General features: G+C 40.0%; 1 protein-coding gene across 1 annotated transcript in view; it reads left to right on the top strand.

The window, feature by feature from the left end:
- The window catches only part of LOC134531630 (WD repeat-containing protein 81), a 203,950-nt gene that overhangs the window by 169,876 nt on the left and 14,423 nt on the right, over nt 1-19,651 (top strand). The window contains exon 24 of the mRNA XM_063367388.1: nt 10,522-10,778. Coding sequence (XP_063223458.1) covers nt 10,522-10,778 — 257 coding nt within the window. The remainder of the gene's footprint in view (nt 1-10,521; nt 10,779-19,651) is intronic.

The raw sequence follows: 19,651 nt of genomic DNA, 5'->3' as shown, positions 1-19,651 counted from the left end.
AAGTATAGTTTTCAAGCTTCAGCAAACACACCAACATATTACAAATGTAATATGTATTAGTGAAAAATAATTCTAAATAATATAGGGAACACTTAAAAAAAGTTAAATTTACTATATTAATCTAGCAATTACCTCAAGAAATCTACATACAACTTTCTTCAAATTATATGAATAAAAAGAAAATCTTACAATAATGGAAATAAATTAAATTATGGTGAATTTTCAAAGAATTAAAATAATAAATTGTCCATCAAACTTATTGTCTACATCGAATTCAGTTTGTTTGCACAGTCAACAGTAAATTACTGCCACACTTCTGATGCCACTTCTTACACAATTTGCACTATTTTGCCAGAATAATTTTACTTTACAAGTGTCAACAAGCATTTCGTTTCACCAGTCAATAGTAACATACATCTATACATCCATACACCACATTTCTTTTTTTTAAATAAAAAAATAAAATAAATCATAACATTATTTTTTATCATGTGCCCGCAGGATCTTCATCAACACTATTAACACTAAAAACAAAGACGTGCCACTTTCAAAGCAATCCTGTTTGCCTAAAAGAGAAAGTTGTTACTAGCCATTCTGCTAGATGGCTGCAGATGCAGTGAACTTGCACTCCACAGCACTGCACAAAAAGCATAAAATTTTAGAATGCCGAACATTATTACGGAAATATTAAAAATAAATCATCAATTCTATTAAACAAATATACTATGGAATTGGCACTTTTAATTGTTTTTAATACACCAGTCACCCATACTTATGTTTCAATGACTCAATTAGCTGCCTATTAAAAACCAATGAATCAAAAATGGCATTTTTCTGTTCTCATCTCTCTGCTGAGGCACGTTATACAGTTGCACATATTGAACTATGTACATCTTATGGCACCTTCAACTGCTATGTTTTGATTGAAAAACTTACTTTGTTTACAGATGTGACAGGAATATTAAATACTTTCAAGTGTAATTTATTTTATAGTTAGAGATTAATATTATTCCACAGAAGTCCAAAAAAATCATTCATATGTGAATTGGACGTGAGTTGAGCCATTTCATGCTGCAGTTAAGTTGTAGTGAAGGACTATTTTCGTAAAGGGTTTTGCCATACTGCCGGTACCGGTACCGGCACCGGCATTTTAGCTGCGGTTCTCAATGCCGGTTAAAATGCTGAGAAACGTAGGAACCAAGAATCGAGAACCGGTACCGACCCATCCCTACTTGTTGAGCACTAAAGCCTGCTTTTCTGAAGCAATTGCTAATGATGGTTGAGTCAAGCGTTTCCCATGAAGCAGAAATAAAATTCATGGTGTCCAGGATGTTCAATTTATAACCACTCATTTAGGTACCATTCTTGTTATAAGTCGTAACATCAAGCGCTTACAAAAATGCTGTTTCAGAATTACAGTAAAACCTTTTTGTTGCGACCCCATTTATTGCGACCACCTCTCTATTACAACCCCATTTTGAGGAACCGTGAAAAAATTGCCGAAAATCCGAAGAAAATCGGACAGAAAATAAGTTTCTTGTTGTGAATAGCGTGTTACTGCGTATCTCTTTATTGCTGTACTGCCGCAGCGCATATCTAAAAATAGATACCACTTCCTGTCGACCGCCGTCAGCACTTAACAAATTCTACGTTTTTGTGGCAACGTGTTTACGTTTAACTTTTTGCGAGTGTCTAGTGTGGTATGCAGTTAAGGCAAAGCTACCTGCTGGGTTTCTTTTGATTTTGATTACTATCGGTTGACAATACACAGCGACCGACTGGATGCACGCCCGCCTCGACTTGTTTTAACTGCCGCAGCGATGTTTATTTTGACAGCTCAAGCAATTATCTTTTCCCGTGGGTTGACAGAAAAAGGTCGCTTCACCCAGCATAAAAAAAGAAAAGCCTACGCCACTTATTCCCCTAGCAGGAAACACACTGCTGCCGTCTGTCGCCCCTAAATTTATCAATCTTCTAACATTCCACGTCTCGCCTCTCGCGCGAGCAATAACGAAGCGATCACACATTGGGCCGTTTTATGCTTTGTTTGGTGACAGTAGCTTGATTTTATTCAGTTTATTCCTTTTCATAGGACCCTTGCTATTAAAATACATTTATATTTAAGTTTGAAAGCTTGTAAATTCCTTGCCAGAGATGACTGAACTCGAACTTGGTGTGAAAAGTGACATATTTTGACATACTTTTTTTTGGGCGTGTTTGTAGGGGAGGGAGGGTCCCAAAAATATTTACTGTATTAACTCGCATAATGTCCGCAGTAATTTAGCTACATTTTTGACAAAAAAAATAGGGTGCGGACATTATGAGGTGAAGTCCGAAAACAAATTTTTTTTCCTCCAAATTTTACATGTTTTCTGCAGAGTAAAAAAATTGTTCTCTCATAATTAGTTTATTTGTACCCTGATTTTACAAATGCTCACGGTTCCGCGGATTGCATTAGTAAAATCGCTGCTTCGTAAGATTGGCACCCTTCCCTCGGCCCAGTTGAAAAATATTAACGGCGGCACACTTCTTCGCAGAGCGCTGGTGACTGGCGACCCTCTGCAGCGGACGTGAGAAATGTGACAGGTGTCGAGATAATTGGGTGCCGGCGATTAGTGGAAGACGCCACTCTTTTTTTTTTTCTTCTCTCACTCGCGTGTGCGCTCTTACGTTCAGAAGCTGCAGCCAGCCTACACAAAATAAACGCTTTGCATGAAAAGATATGTTTTTAATCTTTCATTGAGATGGCCACTAATGGCACGGGGCAGATGTCTAATGTCTGCATTAGCTGGCGCCGGCGAGCCTCCCTCCCTGTCCCTTGCCCTAAGTGTGTATAAAAAAAGTTACCGGCAGATGTCTGTGCATGCGAGTCCCCTCCTGCCCTGCTTGACTGAAGCGGGGGAAGGAGTGCAGAGCGTGGAAAAGGCTGAGCAGGAATTTTTAACAAAAACAAAGCAGAGCCTTGTCTTCCTCAGGGCCGGTGCAAGGTAAATTGGCGCCCTAGGCGAAAAGCCTTAATGTCCCCCCCCCCCCCTCCTCCGGCCGGACACCCCAAAAAAAATTTTCCTTGCCTCAAAATACATCACGTAAGCCTAAGATTTTGTCAACAATCAAATGTAAGCAGGCTTGTGTTTTTTTATTTTTTACTTATTACTATTACAAATCATAAACAGGTCACCGTGGGCTTTAATTAATTATATCAATATAAACATTCCAAACTGTTACAAAAATCCATTTTCATCTAGTTTCAATAATCGTTAAACATATTATATCAGCTGTTATGTTTCGTGCTGCGCCGCCCCCAGCTACTTGGCACCCTGGGCGGTTGCCTAGTTCGCCTATATGGTCGCGCCGGCCCTGGTCTTCCAGACATGTAAGAATTTATGTATGTCCATTCTGTTACAGCTGACGTTTTCTGTACGTTGCGTATCATATCTTACATGAAAACAAAATTAAAGCCTCTCAGCAAACGCGATGTTAGATAAACATGTTGCAGTTGCTTTGTCCGCGCGTCTGTGGGACGTGTACTGGCTTGTGTGGACAGTTTCACCACGCTACAAACCCTCTCAGCGACCGCTCCGGAGAAATGAACAACTCAAGGTCAAAGCATTGTTGACAGCGTCGGTAAATTTACATCCTGTTACTGTGCCTTTCAGGGGTGGCCAAGTATGCTTTGTCCGGTGCTGACTTTATGCGGATTTTAAAAAATTCCATTTCAAGTATTTAAAAAGAAATGTGCGGACATTATGCGCTGGCGGACATTATGCGATTAAATACGGTACAACGATCTTACCCCTCCCTCACAGCTTTAGTACCCCATTCATAATAGCCAAAATTTACGGGAGAAGGGAGGGTGAAAAGAGCATTTTCTCACTGAAGGTTTTTCAAAGGGGAGCGAAGTTTGGGTGTTATAAGGGAGGACACTAGATGGTTTGTGTGTCTGGGAGGGATGAACTAGCCTTGAAGAATGTTAACGAGGAGAGGGAGGGGTGAGTTTATGCGTCATGAAGCTGCTGCCGCCAGCCAGCCGGGCGAGCTTCATGTGCGCCCACTCGCGTTGCAGAACCTACCACTGACATATTTTTAAAGGAAATGTCCCATTATTTTTTTTGTTATTCTTACATGAACATTATTGGAAGTATTAAAGCCGACACAAAAATACGCTGTGTGTTAAAATTAACAGATTTTAATGATCTTTAATTTTTTTTTTTTTCTTCTGATTTTCACATTTTGGTCAAAATGTCCAATTTTTTGACGGTTCCAGAGAATGTATTCGTAAAATCACTGCTTCGTTAACTCCGGGGTTCGTGACATCGGGGTTCTATTGTATTTAACTACGGCAAGCAAAAAAAAGGACATGTAAACTAACCAGTAAAAATAAACTGTCTTTTGATATATTTTCTTTAGAGGTGGCCTGTAGGGCGACGGACTTGTCATGAAGGTTGAAGTGGGTTTAAAGCGAAGCCGTCTAGCATTGTGAGTGACAGCATCCTGCCATTGTACGGCTGGTTTCTTAGCGAGTAGCGGTTTTTGAAGGGGGGGGGGGTTTGAAATCAACTGAAAATTTCGGAAAACATCTATTACGACTCCCCCTCTATTACGACCCTATTCCTGGGAACCGTGAGGGGTCGTTTCAGAGAGGTTTGACTGTATTATAATTCCTTGATCCATGGGTTGTAGCCTGGATGTTGAATTTGGTGGGAAAAGTTGAATCTGGATATTTCTAAGGTTGGATATTACCTAGGGATGAGCAGGGCAGTGATCCACGAAAAGCAAAATCTTCCGATTTTCGCAACCCAACTTTGCATCCAACGCTCTCACAAAGTCTTCAAAAATGCTGCCTGTCATCCATGCAGACTTGTTGTTTGCATACTTGCACGGTAATGTCTTTACTCTTTATGTTGATAAAACACCGTGGTTTTTTTGGTTTCCCAATTACCAGCAATGGTAACTTTTCAGTGCCATCCATGTTGGCATCCAATAACACTGTCACTCATTTCGTACTTTCTTTGCCTCCATAGCATGTTTCACCTTTTAAAACAAAGGTTTTGTCTGGAAGCATTTTGAAAAACAGATCACATTCATCGACATTAAATACATTTTTTGGTTCAAAGTCCATTATGATGGCAGGAAACTTTGTGTTTATCCAACTCTGGACAGTATCATCATACACACTCAGATTCCCCACTTACAGTTCTATAGACAATTCCTACTCTGTTCTTAAATCTGTCGAGCCAGCCATTCGAAGAATGAAATTCAACACCTAGGTTATTTTCTATTTGTACAGCTTTCTCTCTTAAAATTGGGCCGTTCGTCGGAATTCCTAGTGCCCCCACCCTGTTCTTCCCACGCCAAGAGTAAAATTTCAACTTATTTGAATTTACCAATCTTAATTTTTTTTACACTTTGATGAAACATTAGTTGCCAAAAGTTGATCTCGTTTCATCCTAATTCCGTTCAAAGTAGACGGCAGCATCCCGAGTTCTTTAGCCATACTCACTCTTGGTATCAAAGGATTCGCATCAACTTCTGATATTATTTTAATTTTTTTTAAAAACGATAACACCTTCCGTTTAATGAGTACTCGACTAATTGTAGATGCCATTATGCACTGTTTGCCACAACACTAAACAGTTATTATGCTTGACAACCATAAAATCACACCTAAAAAGATCGCAAACCAAAAAAATCTAGTAATGGCTGGTGGTAAATATGGTTTGCTACATATTCGTCACGTGTTATAACACAAATACAGTAGAATCCCGCTGATGTGACCCCTCACGGTTTCCGGAAAAACGGACTTATAAACGGAATTGTCGCAATAGAGAATTAGGGGTGTCACTGCATCGTCGGATACATACACGTGAATGCCGCTCGGGCAGTGTCTAGCCGAGCTCGGCGCGTCCACTATCGCACGAAAAGCCGTCTCAGCTGTCGTGTTATCTTACCCGCCCGCACGAAAAGGCCGCTGTGGTAGGTAGCTTCTGCGAGAGCGTAAGAAACTCGTCCGGCCAGGCTGGCGGTAGCGGCGGCTTGACGTCATACGTGACGTGACGCTTACCTCTCCATCCCCTGCTAATTCAAGGCTCATCCCTCCCAGAGCCACAAACCATGTAAAAATCCCCCATCCCCCTTTTCCGACTAACATTTCAACAAATTCCCTCCCTTATTTCAACCTTCTGCATGAGAAACTGTCAGCAACCTCCTCCCCTCCCACACCGCGTGCGACAAAAGCCAAGTTGTATAGTCCGTTCTCGGTAAAATAAATATTTTAATGGGCTTATATGACTGTCCTTCGCTGTTAATAAATACTTTATAAGTTATTATGATACAATTTGTTTATTAGTCACACAGCAGTTTCTGCTGAAAAATCACTAATACCTTGAATTTTATTGAATAGAAAAATTTAGCAGGGCCGTAAATATATTTATTTTACTGCATAGTTACTTTTCCATCTGCATTCCGTGTTTTTTTTTTTTTACGCCGTGAAGGGACGTGGAAAAGATAATTGCTTGAGCTGTCAAAATAAACATCGCTGACGGCAAGCGTGGGAGCGCATCCTGTCGGTCCGTCGTTTTTATTATCTACTCCAAAAACATGTCACAGCATTTCAGGATAGCATTGTTCTTATATTATCTTTCGTTTATAGCCGAATGTTTTCTACCTGATCCACACAAGCTACTTCGCCACGTTTTGAACGAAAATAACCACCAGCCGGCTAGCATAGCTGAACTCGCGTGACGCGAGTACACTTAGCGCGAGTATTTATCGGAACCCATTGTTCGGGGTATGCGAGTCCGAGGTGTATAGCATAATTCCACGCAATTTTTTTTTGTTTATCTGCGTATGTGCGAAGTCAGCAATGTTATAGAAAAATAGCCGAGAACCAAACACCTGGCGACGTCGTTAACACAGTGAACACAGCTTTGTGTGGCCAGTGACACCTGAGATGCAGCCGGCAAGATCACACTAACCAGTCGCAAGACAAAGGCACGGGAACGGGACGGCAATAGACGTGCACGTAGATGCTATCAGGTGATGATGCGCGCAGTTTACCGGTACTGGCTAGCGTGGACAGTCTAGAGGGCTGGTATCTATTTTTAGCCGTGTTTTGTATGCCTGCCTGCTTACAGTACAGCGCTCGCCACGATAAACATGAACACATAGCGCCCAACAAAGTGTAAAAGACTTGTTTTTCAGCCGATTTTACTCAAATTTTCGACTTTCTCTGCTCAAATTTTTCACGGTTTCTCAAAAAACGGTCGTATAAACGGAATGGACGCATCAGAGGGGGGTCGCATCGACGGGATTCTACTGTAGTAAAAAAGGCATCCAGATGGTACAGCCTCTCAGTCTATAAAGAATGCAAGCAGATGGTTGGTCGAAAAATACACTTTTAACAGCGTGCGGCATCTAGAAAAGGTTTCGGTGGTCTTGTGCAAGTTCAAATTATTTCGTTATTGTTCGGAAATAAGTTAATTTTTAAAAATTAACGATAATTATACTTTAAAAGTTTAAAGATGAACATTATTATTTTATTTTTTTCCACAAACACTGAACACATCTAAAATGTAAACGTTGGAAAAATTAACATAGAGAGATATATGGAAGTGATCAAGGAAATAATTTTGTGAACTTCATAATCAGGAAAACGTACTATACGGGAACGTCTTATGCGAGTTTTACCGTACTTTCAACCAGTGCATTGGTGCAGTATCATTACAGTATTATTCGGTGTACCAGAGTATTTAGACAAAATAAACTTGTTGCAATAGGTACTCGTCTAGATTTGGCATAATAGTCTAAAATAAACATTTTAATTAAGGTGATAAGAGACTATTTTTTTATAAAAGAATGTTATATCCCAAGGACATTGGTGTGTCAATCCACAATATACTTTAATTTATAAATGTGTCTTTTTAGAGCTTACACTATATGGCATATTTTGTTGTTATAAGTAAGGACAAGATTATATGATGAATTGCGATAAACTGAAATAACACTGAAATGCAAGTTAATACACCATTTAGCATGAAAATGTTACTAAAAACATGAAACAGAAATTTCACAAAACTTAACTCTAATTACAAAGATTTTATACCTTATTTATATGCAGAAGGGTCACACCTTCGTCTGGGTTGCACCCTTAGTTTTGAGCCAAAAAAGCTCACATTTTCACTGTGATGGTCGCCCTGGAATATGAGTTGCGCCATATAACTGTCTCCAGTAGAATACAAGTGAAGTCTTTATGGTCCGTGTCTCAGCTTATTGCCCTGTAAGAACTAGCACTGATGTTCTTTGTCTTTCCCCTCTTCCTCCTTTATGGCCCTTCCATCCCTATCCCTTCACCCTAGCACTATCTAATAAAAAATACAAAGGAAAATAATGCTATTTTTTATACCCATGATTCCCTTCCCGCCTTCCCCAAGAGAGAAAAGACAGCAGGCTATTTCGTTGTCATGAATGAAATGTTGCAGTAGAAAGCGTAAGAAATGTAAAAACAAATTTTGACCACAGTTGTGTCACAAAAACCTGTAGAGATTGATGTGATAATTTTTGTACGGTGCCATTTCCCAATGATGAGACAATGAGGGAGACCCATAAACACTGCTGCATGGCCACATATGTGGCTGTGGATATGTATCGTGCACATTACACCCATTTTTCTGAAGCCTCTTAACACTAATAGAAACTGAATTTTTAGTTTTATATTGTGCCGGAAATTTGGTATTTCGACACTTTTTTTTTTAAATTTTATTATAATTTTAAATTATTTTTGGAAATTTTATTTGCCCTATAATTTGGTTACTAAAGGGCGATTTACACTTTGTTAGGCTGGTGTACCCCCTAAGTTAAACTTTGTGCCAGTAGTCTGAAACACCTTTCCCAGAGACATATCTGATATTTTGCAGATCTAATACTTTGCTGGCAGCCAGTTTGACATTTCCCTCGCTTACAGGCACGTCCCATGCCTGTAACGTTACTTCACTTCATGACTAAAACTGCATACAGCAGCTCTGGACGAGCTGTTACCATTTCTCAGAGACGAGCTGACCATAGCCTTTACCGTCACGAATACGTATTAGGTTCTCTCCTTGAAAAGCACGTCATAGACGCTCGTTCTCAGCGTCGTTGCACTTTTTGTCCACCCCCCTTCCCTCTCGGTTCTAAGAATTCGCCTAAGACCAATGACCGGTCAGAAACCCCAGCAGACAGCGACCGTCTCCAAGGACGCCTTGCATAAAAAATGTGTGTGCCAAGATGGACCGCAAACGATATCTAGCGGCAAACTCGCTAACCTCCCAGCCAACTTATCCTGTAGGCCGCCAGAGTGTAGCACCTGACTGCCCCTTTATTCCTTTGGTAAAGCAGACGCCTTGGGCGAGTTGATTATTTATTTATTTCAGACACCCCTCAACAGGTAGCGCTAAAGGCGGCCAGTGCTACCAACTTCGAGACATCAGTCAGAGTTTTTTTATGACGCCCACTCGGGAAACTTCGGAACCTTTCAGTCCGGACACCCAGTCCCCCCCCCCCCCCCCCCCCACCCTCCACTTTTGATAGAACAGTTACTTTTAATTACGAGACGCGGTTCTTCGCGAGACACTTTGCGTTGCGACTGCAGACGGACCATTTTGCGATTATCTGCGAGTCGACGAGACACTGCAAGACTTCCATCCGGCCGCAACCGACTATGTAGTCGCCTAAATAAGGGATGCTATCCCTATAATCTTTTTCAAGTAGTTAGTCCGTCTGCGTAGTACAAAGTGTAATAGTTATTTTTCTTTTAAATTATTTCTTTTTAAATGATGAAAACGACCGTGCCAGCCGCGTAATCGCGGGATCCAGTTCCTGGCTGGCGATGCATCTGTAAATAGAAGTCAACTTCCCTGTCTGACAGGGTCCGAGAGCCAGACGCCGAATTGGCACTTTCATCTCCCTTCCTCAACAGGACACAAGCGCCCTGGCATCATGTTCCCGCGTGAGCTCCGGGAAACGAAGCCGCGACCTCCGGTGCTTCTGTATCTTTTGGCCCTTTTTTGAACTTTCTTTAAATCACCCCGTCAAAAAAGTTAATCATACAAACATAATTTCTGGACTTTAAGTACATACCTCAACTGGGATAGTTTAAATATATTTTTATTTTTTTATTGGTTTATGTATTTTTAGTAAATGAAACTTTTTATAATCTCATGTACGGCCGGCCCATAATTTTTTTTCTGAATATACCTGAGAGCTGTTTAAGAATGTAATTAATATTGTATGTTAATATTTTCTTCTATCTGTTATAAATTTTCCTTAAATAAATTTGAAGTAATTATATTTCAGACAGAATCACACCTTGTTTCTGTTCATTACTAATAACATTGTGAAACCTAAAGATCCACCCAGCAAACAAAACAAAAATGGTAATCAGACCGTGGTTTGCTGCTACAATATAAATTTTAAATCATATAACTTGCACACAAACTGTAATTGTACTGTACTAGCGTTAGCTGTGCATGGCGTGTGGCTGTGCAGGTGTCGGTGAACCCAGCGGGCTACATACGCTGCGTGACGGTGGGGCCTAGTGGCAGCTGGGTGGCAGTGGGTCAGTCCACGGGCAGTCTCACCATCCTGGATGTTCGCACCGGCATGGTGGTTGCATCGTGGAAGGGCCACGAGGGAGAGGTGCTGCAGCTGGTTTCTGCCGGCGACACGAGAATCATCAGCTCTTCTCTGGACCAGACGGTGTCTGTGTGGAGCGCTCTCGATGGCAAGCATCTCTACCACATGAAGTAAGTGCACTGCTTCAAGCTTTATTCGGAGTTCACTGTTATTTCTCAGCGCCTTCTGTAGCTGTACTTGCTAGAACTGATACGACTGGGTTATCTGAGGCAAATAGACCGAAAAGGAAATTAATTTAGGTACGTGGGTTATTGATGGGTATTGCCTCTTTTTTATGAACTGTTGGTTTTTACTATAGCAATTGTAATGAAACATGATTTAATTTATCCCACATATTTTGGTAATTTCCGCTATGGAAATGGATATGTCTTTAATGGCAGGAATTGAAAAAAAAATTAAAACTTTAGATTTACAATTATATTTTATTTACAAAAAAAAATAAACTGTGCAATCTCACCTTTACATCAACAAATCAATATAAAAAAAGACTATTTCTTTGAAATATCCATCATTGCTTGAAGTGATTACCAAATGATTTGTAATTTTTCTTTTAAAATTTATCTTTAGAAATTCGCACTGTATTTTTTCATACGCATAAATTACACAGTTGTTATATATTTTTTTTTTTAATAAATGTAAAATTTCCTGACATTTTGTGTTTGAATGCTTGAAAGGGTTTCACATAGGATAGTTGCCTTTAATATAAAGTCTAAAATTTACATTTTATATATATATATATATAATTAAAATACTTTAATTTAGAGACTTCTAAGCTTGATCTTACCTTGGGCCTTCTATAGTTCACTTTCACTCAAAGGCCCCACTGTTATGTAGAGCAGTGTGCTGGTATTTAAAAATTTAGTGCCCCTCATGTACAATGTACAATGGCAATTCCTTTTCAAGGTATGGATGATTGAAAAAAATACAGTTCCATTAAAATTTTCTGTAGCCTTATGTGTAACGTACTGGGTTTTCTGGCACTTTGGTAGTCTGCTTCTTGGTGTCCAGTGGGATTACGTGCAGGGTAATCTGTCCCTTTGATGCTTCCTGAGTCTAGTGGACACTTTAAAGTATGTGTTACCTGGCTATTTTCGCCTGCTAATTTTGCCTCTTCGGGTTGTATTAACTTTTGCTATTTTCGCTAATATTCTTGCTTATTGTGGTGTGCAATGTTGTAGCACATTTGCTTTCGTAACTGTAAAAGTTTTTTCTATGCCCCTATCAAAGCTTACGCTGCAATGCTTTCAGCATTGCACACCATGTATGTTTGAGTCAATGCTTTAGGTCATACCCATGCACTAATATTGATCATTTTTTGCGTACATTCTGTATGTACGTTTTTTTAGTGTACTATGATAAACATATATTTTTATTGAGTATGAAATTTTTAGTACATGTGCTCTAATTTAAAGTTCAAGGCATGTACATGTGTTTATTTATGCGTCGTTTGGGCATAAGGCTTTTATTATCTTTTTGTACCTATAAGCATGGTCATGGGGTGAACCTTGTTCGCCATGAGATTTTATTGCTGATTTCCTTAATGAATATTTTGCTTTCAGTATTATATATATATATTTTATTTTCGGCACTCTATGCACCTGTTACTCAATGATTATATTGCTAAATTGTTGCATCAATGTATAATATTTATATACTCTTTCTTAACGATTAACATTGCTGTATTTGCAAGCACTGTTTAATTACTATTTGTAATTATATTTAATGGTTTATTTTGCATGCCTTGTATGCTTAAGTGTTTTGGTGACCTTTATTCTCATTAATATGCCATTTGCCTATATTTATGAGAGCATTTATGTTTGAAATAAATTTTATAAACAAATTGATAGTTACTTTACCTATTGATACATATTTTTTTGCCTGTGTTAAGTAGGTTTCAGTGATTAACCCACATGAGTCACTCTTTGTCCATAACAGAATGGATCTCACCTTTCTTGACAATATTTCTTGTTTCACCTAGTGCTGTTTAAAGACTATTCAGACTTTGGCTCCAAGCAGGTTTCACAGTGTCTACCTCAAGGTAGACAGAAACATTCCAAAACTTCATGGAGTAACTCTTAGCTGGGATTGAAGGAATTACCGTGTTCCTAGATTGTAAAGAACACCATGCAAGACTAAAGGATTTTTTTCTTAGAATGGTAGTGATGTAAATGAAAGTAAATTTCAAATTGGTGTTTTCCATGTGAGTTTTTTAGGGTTCGCAGTTAATATAAATGGCATTCAGCCAGAAGAGAAGGTTCAGGCGATACATAATGACCATAACCAAGCAATAAACTAAAGAACTAAAAGCCTTTCTAGGGTTATTAAACTTCTATCAGTAATTTTTAAAAGGCAAGGCTCATATACCAGAACCTATGCATCACTTACTAAAGAAAGATGGAGTCTGGAAGTTTGGAAGAAAGGAGAGGAAGGATTTTGAAGATTGTAAGAAATTGTTGCAATCACAGTCTGTGCTGGCCCATTATGATGAAGGAAAACTTTTTTTACTGTTGATTTGAGATGCAAGTCCATATGGGTTGGGTGCAGTTTTGACAGTATAGGAGAAAAAGATACAAGAGTTGCCTGTTGCATTTGCTTCAAGAACCTTGTTGGAGACTGAACGTAACTATGGGCAGTTTGACTAAGAAGGTTTTGCTGTGGCATTTCAGAAATACCTGCTAGGAAGGAGTTTCACCATTTATTAAGAATTTTCAGAATACAAGCCAGTTTCTGATCAGAATAAACCTATGCTAGGACTATTATAACCTTGCATTCTAAGATGGCAATTGTTTCGTTCTTTATATACTTACATCATTAAGTACCAGCCTAGAAATTTGTTAGGTAATACGGATGCTCTTAGCAGTTTACCATTATGAGACACAGTGGAGGACCTCCAAAGCCTGCTGCACCGTGTAATGCAACAGTCATTGCCAAAGCAACAAATGCTGATAAATTTTTGCGTTTCTGGGACTGCTTTATGGAAAAACATTATTCATTGTTGTGGACAAATTTTCAAATTGGTTCCGTGACAACTTCAGTGTAATAAATATACTTTATCTTTATGGTTAATGGGTTGCCTGAGAGTATTGTGTTATTGTGTTTGATGTGATACTACTTTCACTTCAGAGATGTTTCATATGTTTGTGACAGAAAATTGTAATCAACATGTTCTAACATTCCATACCGTCCATCCAAAAATGGCATGGCCAAAAGATGCATATTAACAGCAGAAAATTGCATTACAAAAGATGGCTGGTCAATGGGTTGATTTGGAGTTACTGAGGTTCATGTTGATGTACAGAAATACCCTGAAACTGACTACAGGAAAATCACCGGCGGTATCACAATGTTTAACAGGCAATTGAAAACAGCTTTTTAATAATTTACATCCTGAACATAAATTTTGCAAATCTCAGTAAGTAGAAAGTGATTGGTCAGAAATTATGTCACATGGGCAGTCTTGTTTTTCTCGGAAGAGAAGCGTGGCAAGGAATTAGGCAGCGTGTGTACGAGGTACCAAGAGGTCGCTTGTCGGGCGGTGGTTCAGAATCAATATATTAATGTAGTGAAGAGACAATGTTGCGGCTGTGGTCCCAGCTATGCCGAAGTTGAAACCATTTTGGATTCTTTTTAATTATAATTATTTCGACCTCTGTCATCTGTAACAGCCCACAATGACGATCGAGTAACGTCGTCATTGTTCCGAAGACAGAGTCCTTCGGCTTGTACTGCGAGTTGCAAGCAACCCCGGAATGTACTTGCTTACAGTATAAGGTTTTCAACCTTCAGAACCTTGAACAAGAAATTTGTATTTGTTGAGTCAGTGCAGAATTGTTTATGAGCAGTTTGTAGTTTCGACATGTATTTGTTTTTGTGGTCGGGAGATGGTGGCCACTGTGACTTGTGAATTTTCATAATGGATAAATAAAAATAGTGTAACGTACGCTGGGCTTCAGATAAACACTCAACAAAAGAATAAGCAAAAAAAAATAATGCCTTGGAAGCATCAGCCCACAAACAAAAAAACAAAAAATTGCTATCACAGAGGTGCCCAGACATCGTACAAAGAAATTTACTTATAAGTTATAACCTACTAGAAACTCTAGGAGTCTATGTGGATCGAGGATGAATAATAATGAAATAACAAGACTGGTGGTTTGATTTATATAACTGACCTTTTACTAAAATTATTTACTTAGCTTTTTCTTTTCTTTTTATCTTTAAGTACATATGTATTAAAATACATTAATTACAAACAGAAGGGGAGCCCCGGGTCAACAAAATACATATAAAAGTAAACAACCATATCTCTTAAACTTGACCCTGATTTTATGTGAGCTCGCAGGCTCAAAAGAAAGACAATTACATTTTGTTTTTATTTTTAATTTTCTTTTGAAATGAATTTAACCAAATCCTGTGTCCTGAAAACTAGCAGTCCTGGCGCTGGAGGTTTCTGTAGATTAAAGTCCAGAAGAATTTGATTTATGAAGAAACTTGGATGTCGACCGGTGTGGGGAGAGAACTTGTGACTGGATGAGCCCAATCACGAACTGCTAATTTTGTTAGTGAAGATCCATTCTAATTCTTCTACTTTATTTCTTGCACCCCGCCCGAACAGCGGGGTAAAGTCACGTTAGCTGGCTCCAGGAGTAGAGTGGGCGACTCCCGGCGCGGAAGTCCGCGGTAGTCATGACGAGAAAGGTGAAGAAATAATTTAGATCAAAAAAACTAGCACGGGCAGCCAAATTTAAAAATAAGAAAATTAAAACATCTATGCCTTGACGTTTTAGACTACATGTCGTAGTGTCAAGTCTTGGAAATACAACGAAGATGGACTCTCGCGAATCACGACGCGTGGTCCGTACTGACCAGATGCTGTCCGCCGAATTTTCGAAAATGGCGTTGGTGCGCCTAATTAAAGAAAGTTCCTGCCCCCATCCAAGGAGGGGGGAGAGGGGGGGTGATGGTCCGAAGGTGTCCGAAGGGGCAAAGCAGACTGCAAAAACACTCTCGCCGCGCTCCCACCCTCTCACCCGAGTCGCAGGTGGACTAAGGTCGCAATCGCACCGCGACTGCTGTCAAAGTCGATTATGACAAGCTGTCTCTTATGGGAGGGATGAGTAGTGCGCTCTGGCGGCCAAGATGAGAAACTGCCTGGAGGGTCACAGAAACATCCGCTAGAGTGCACTGGGCGCACTCGCAACCAGCGGACAGAGCTAGGTTAGGGATTTTTGCCGCCGCTAGGCCTCGCTGATGGCTCTGTTGGACAAGGGCGTGTGTCCTTGGAAAGACCATGTACCCTGCACGGGTTCACTGGAGGTCGGTGCTCCGGGTTGAAGTTCCCAAGAAGCCACAGGAGTGATATGGGGGAAGGGGGGTCAAAACTTGCTAAGTCGCCTGGGAAAGGCGTTGTGTGGACCGTCCCGAGGCGTCGCCGAGGGCTGTAACATGGTCCTGGACGTGCTGGCAAACAGCTTACCCATGCTTGCCTCCGAGAAATGAAAGTTGCTAGCGCGGGGCTTGGGGTAGCGTTCGCTAGCACGAAAAGTCATACTGTTACAGGGAGAAAATGTGATGCAAACTGCGGCCGAGATGCTGCGATAACCAATTGTCACCAAAAGTATCTAATTGGGCCTGCGAACAAGCGCAGGTGCACTGGGTTGCACAATATCATGTCGGAGAGTACAGTAATTGTAGTAGGGAAATAAATGTGACATGGAAATAAATGTGTTTTTAGAATGTTGGCCACAGTGCCAGAGAGTCATGTAAACTAAGTGGTTATGTGTAAGCAACGTGATGTACAATAGATCTCATTAAACGAGTGTGCGATGGCAGTTAAAGTGTTTTATTAGTAACACGATACTTGGCGCAGTCGGTAATTGAATTAGTGAATTTATGAGACGAACATCAACGGCAATGGCATGGCGGCATCGTGTTTTAATCTTCTGAACAAGGTCAACCTACAGGATAATGGCGCCGCAAACTGGCGACGTTTTCGACAATCCTTTGAGATTTATATGCTAGCGGCCGGCCTCTCCGAAAAAGATGACAACAGGAAAATTGCAATACTTCTGAATACTATTGGTGAAGACGCTGTGCTGGTATATAATACTTTTGATTTCCCGCAAGGAAAACGTACACTTGAAAATGTTTTACGGAAATTTGAAGACTATTGTGATCCTAAAAAGAACAGTCTACACTCTCGATTTCTGTTTTATACTAGAAAACAGAAACCAGGAAAGCCTTTTGAACAATTTTTGGCAGACGTAAAAACTCTTAGCAAAGACTGTTTGTTCCAATTGGAAGACGAGATGTTACGAGACAAAGTGGTGCTCGATTGTTGTGACAAAGACATGCAAAGGAGACTCATTGTGAAAGGGGAGGTAATGCTCGAATGTGCAATAGAGAAGCTGAGACTGGCGGAAGTCACACGAGTTCAGGCGGCAGAAGTACAGGGCTCCAGCGTTGGTGAGGTTGATTGGGTAGAAAAGAACAAGAAATGTAAAGTACCGGTTCGAGAGACATCGGCATCGCAACACGACGGAGGGATCTCGCAGCAGCACCATGCTTCAAGAGATGTGAAGTGTAACTTGTGTGTGAGGATGTATCCACGACAGATAGACTTGTGTCCTGCAAGGGGTAAAACCTGTGCATACTGTGGGCGACTAAACCATTTCGCCAATGTATGCAGAATGAAGAACAGAGAAGGCACGACTGTGAAATATAAGAATGCTGAAGTAAGCAACACCAACCAAAACAACACTGATTATTGTGATGAACTGAAATCGTGTGTAGGTAGTGTTCATAGTTGGCATCAAGTGGTCGTGCTAAATAATCACATTAAATGTAATTTTAAACTTGACACAGGTTCCGATGCAAATCTGGTCCCGCTGAGCGTTTTTGAGAAATTACAGTGCAAACATAGTAAGATAGAACTTTCTCACTCAAAGGTGGTCCTACAGGCATATAATGGTACACAGATCAAAGTGCACAGCTCGATCTTGCTAGAGGTCAGAGTGAAATCTAAGGCCATTTTTGCAGAATTCGTTGTGACATCTGAAGGGTTTCAACCCATCTTGGGCATCAACACTTGTGTGCAGTTTGGCCTCATTGAAAGAAAAAATGTTGATGTCTTAGGTGCTACTAGCAGTCAACACACAACAGGTAAAGATGAAATTGTATCCAAGTTTGCTGATGTCTTTCAAGGTTCAGGTTGTTTTCCAAAACCTTTTGTGTTAACACTAAATGAGGGTTCGGTTCCTGTAACGAAGCCGCCAAACAGGGTACCGCTGGTGATACAAGAGAAATTAAGGAATGAACTAGACCGTTTGTGTGGCCTGGGTATAATCTCTAAAGTTGATGAGCCAACGGAGTGGGTTAACCGCCTTGTGTTGGTAGAAAAAGCGGATGGGTCCCTATGCCTTTGTTTGGATCCACAAGCTTTAAATAAGGCCATCAATAAAAAATACTATGGAATCCCAACCTTAAACGATCTGAAGGCAAAATTGGGTAATGCAAAATTCTGTTCAGTATTAGATTTAAAAGAGTCATTTTGGCAGATAAAACTTTCCGAAGAATCTAGGAAATACTGTACTTTCTCATCAATTTATGGGTGCTATTGCTTTAATGTACTACCTTTTGGTTTAGAAATCTCGGCTGAGGCATTCCAAGAGATGTGCGAGGCACATTTTAATGATATTCGAGGCCTATTTAGTTACATTTATGATTTCTTGATTTTTGCAGAGACCAAGGGTGAACATGACAAAATTCTTGAGCAAGTACTGCTTAGAGCTCAGGAATTGAATATCAAATTCAATGTTCGAAAATTTCAGTATCTGCCAAAAATTGTAAAATACTTTGGTCATGACATAAGTGAAGGTTCATTAAATCCAGATCAAGATAAAATACATGCTATCAGAGAATTTTTAAATGCCACATTATAGAAAGTCTCTGCAAAGATTTCTGGGCATAATTAATTATCTGAGGGACTTCACACCACATGTCTGAATTAACGACTCCGCTCCGGGAATTGTTAAAGAAAGATGTTGCATTTAAATGGGAGCCAGGGGTTCATGGGAAGTGTGTACAAATGCTTAAGGACATTCTAACAAGCCCTCCGGTCCTGCGACACTTTGACCAACGTTTACCTATAGTGATACAGACGGACAGTTCCAGTACTGCCATTGTATTGTTACAGGAAGGACAACCAGTTATGTTTGATTCTAAGAGTCTATCTAAAGCTGAGTATTCTTATGGCCAAATTGATAAGGAATTTTTGGCCATACTGTTTGCATGCATTAAGTTCCATCATTACATTTATGGAAGAAAGGTTGTCATACACACTGACCATCAACCACTGGTTGCCCTCATGCAGAAAGACATAAATTCCATTGGGTCACAGCGACTGAAGAAAATCAGGTTAAGGCTAGGCATTTATAACCTAGATGTGCAATATGTAAAAGGATCAGAAATGTACATTGCAAATGCTATTAGTCGAGCCACTCCTTGCACAGTTACAGATGATACCGATAGCTCATTGAATGAAGTTGTGCATTCAGTGAATGCTAGTGACCAAATAGTGTTGGAGTTAGCTCATGCAACACAACGGGATCGACCACTACTCCAGATAATGGCATATCATCATAAAGGTTGGCCCAAAGACAAAAGCAAAATTCCCAACCCCGTAAAACCCTATTATAAATTTCGGGACGAAATTAGCATTGCGAATGGTGTGGTGTTAGTGGGGTACAAGATGATTGTTCCGATAGCAATGAGAGGGGCAATACTGCAGAAAATACATTCATCTCACTTTGGTATCACTAAGACGAAGGCCAGGGCAAAAACTTTTCTTTACTGGTCAAGTATAGAGTCTGATATTGAAAATGAAGTATCAAAGTGCAGATTGTGTGAAAAATACAGTTGTAAAAACCAAAAGAACCGCTGTTATTGGATATTATTTGTAAGTTGCCGTTTGAGAAAATCGGAT

Source organism: Bacillus rossius, chromosome 5 (assembly GCF_032445375.1).
Source record: "Bacillus rossius redtenbacheri isolate Brsri chromosome 5, Brsri_v3, whole genome shotgun sequence".
In the NCBI taxonomy this organism is placed as follows: Eukaryota; Metazoa; Arthropoda; class Insecta; order Phasmatodea; family Bacillidae; genus Bacillus; species Bacillus rossius.
This window is presented reverse-complemented; position numbering and strand designations above follow the sequence as displayed.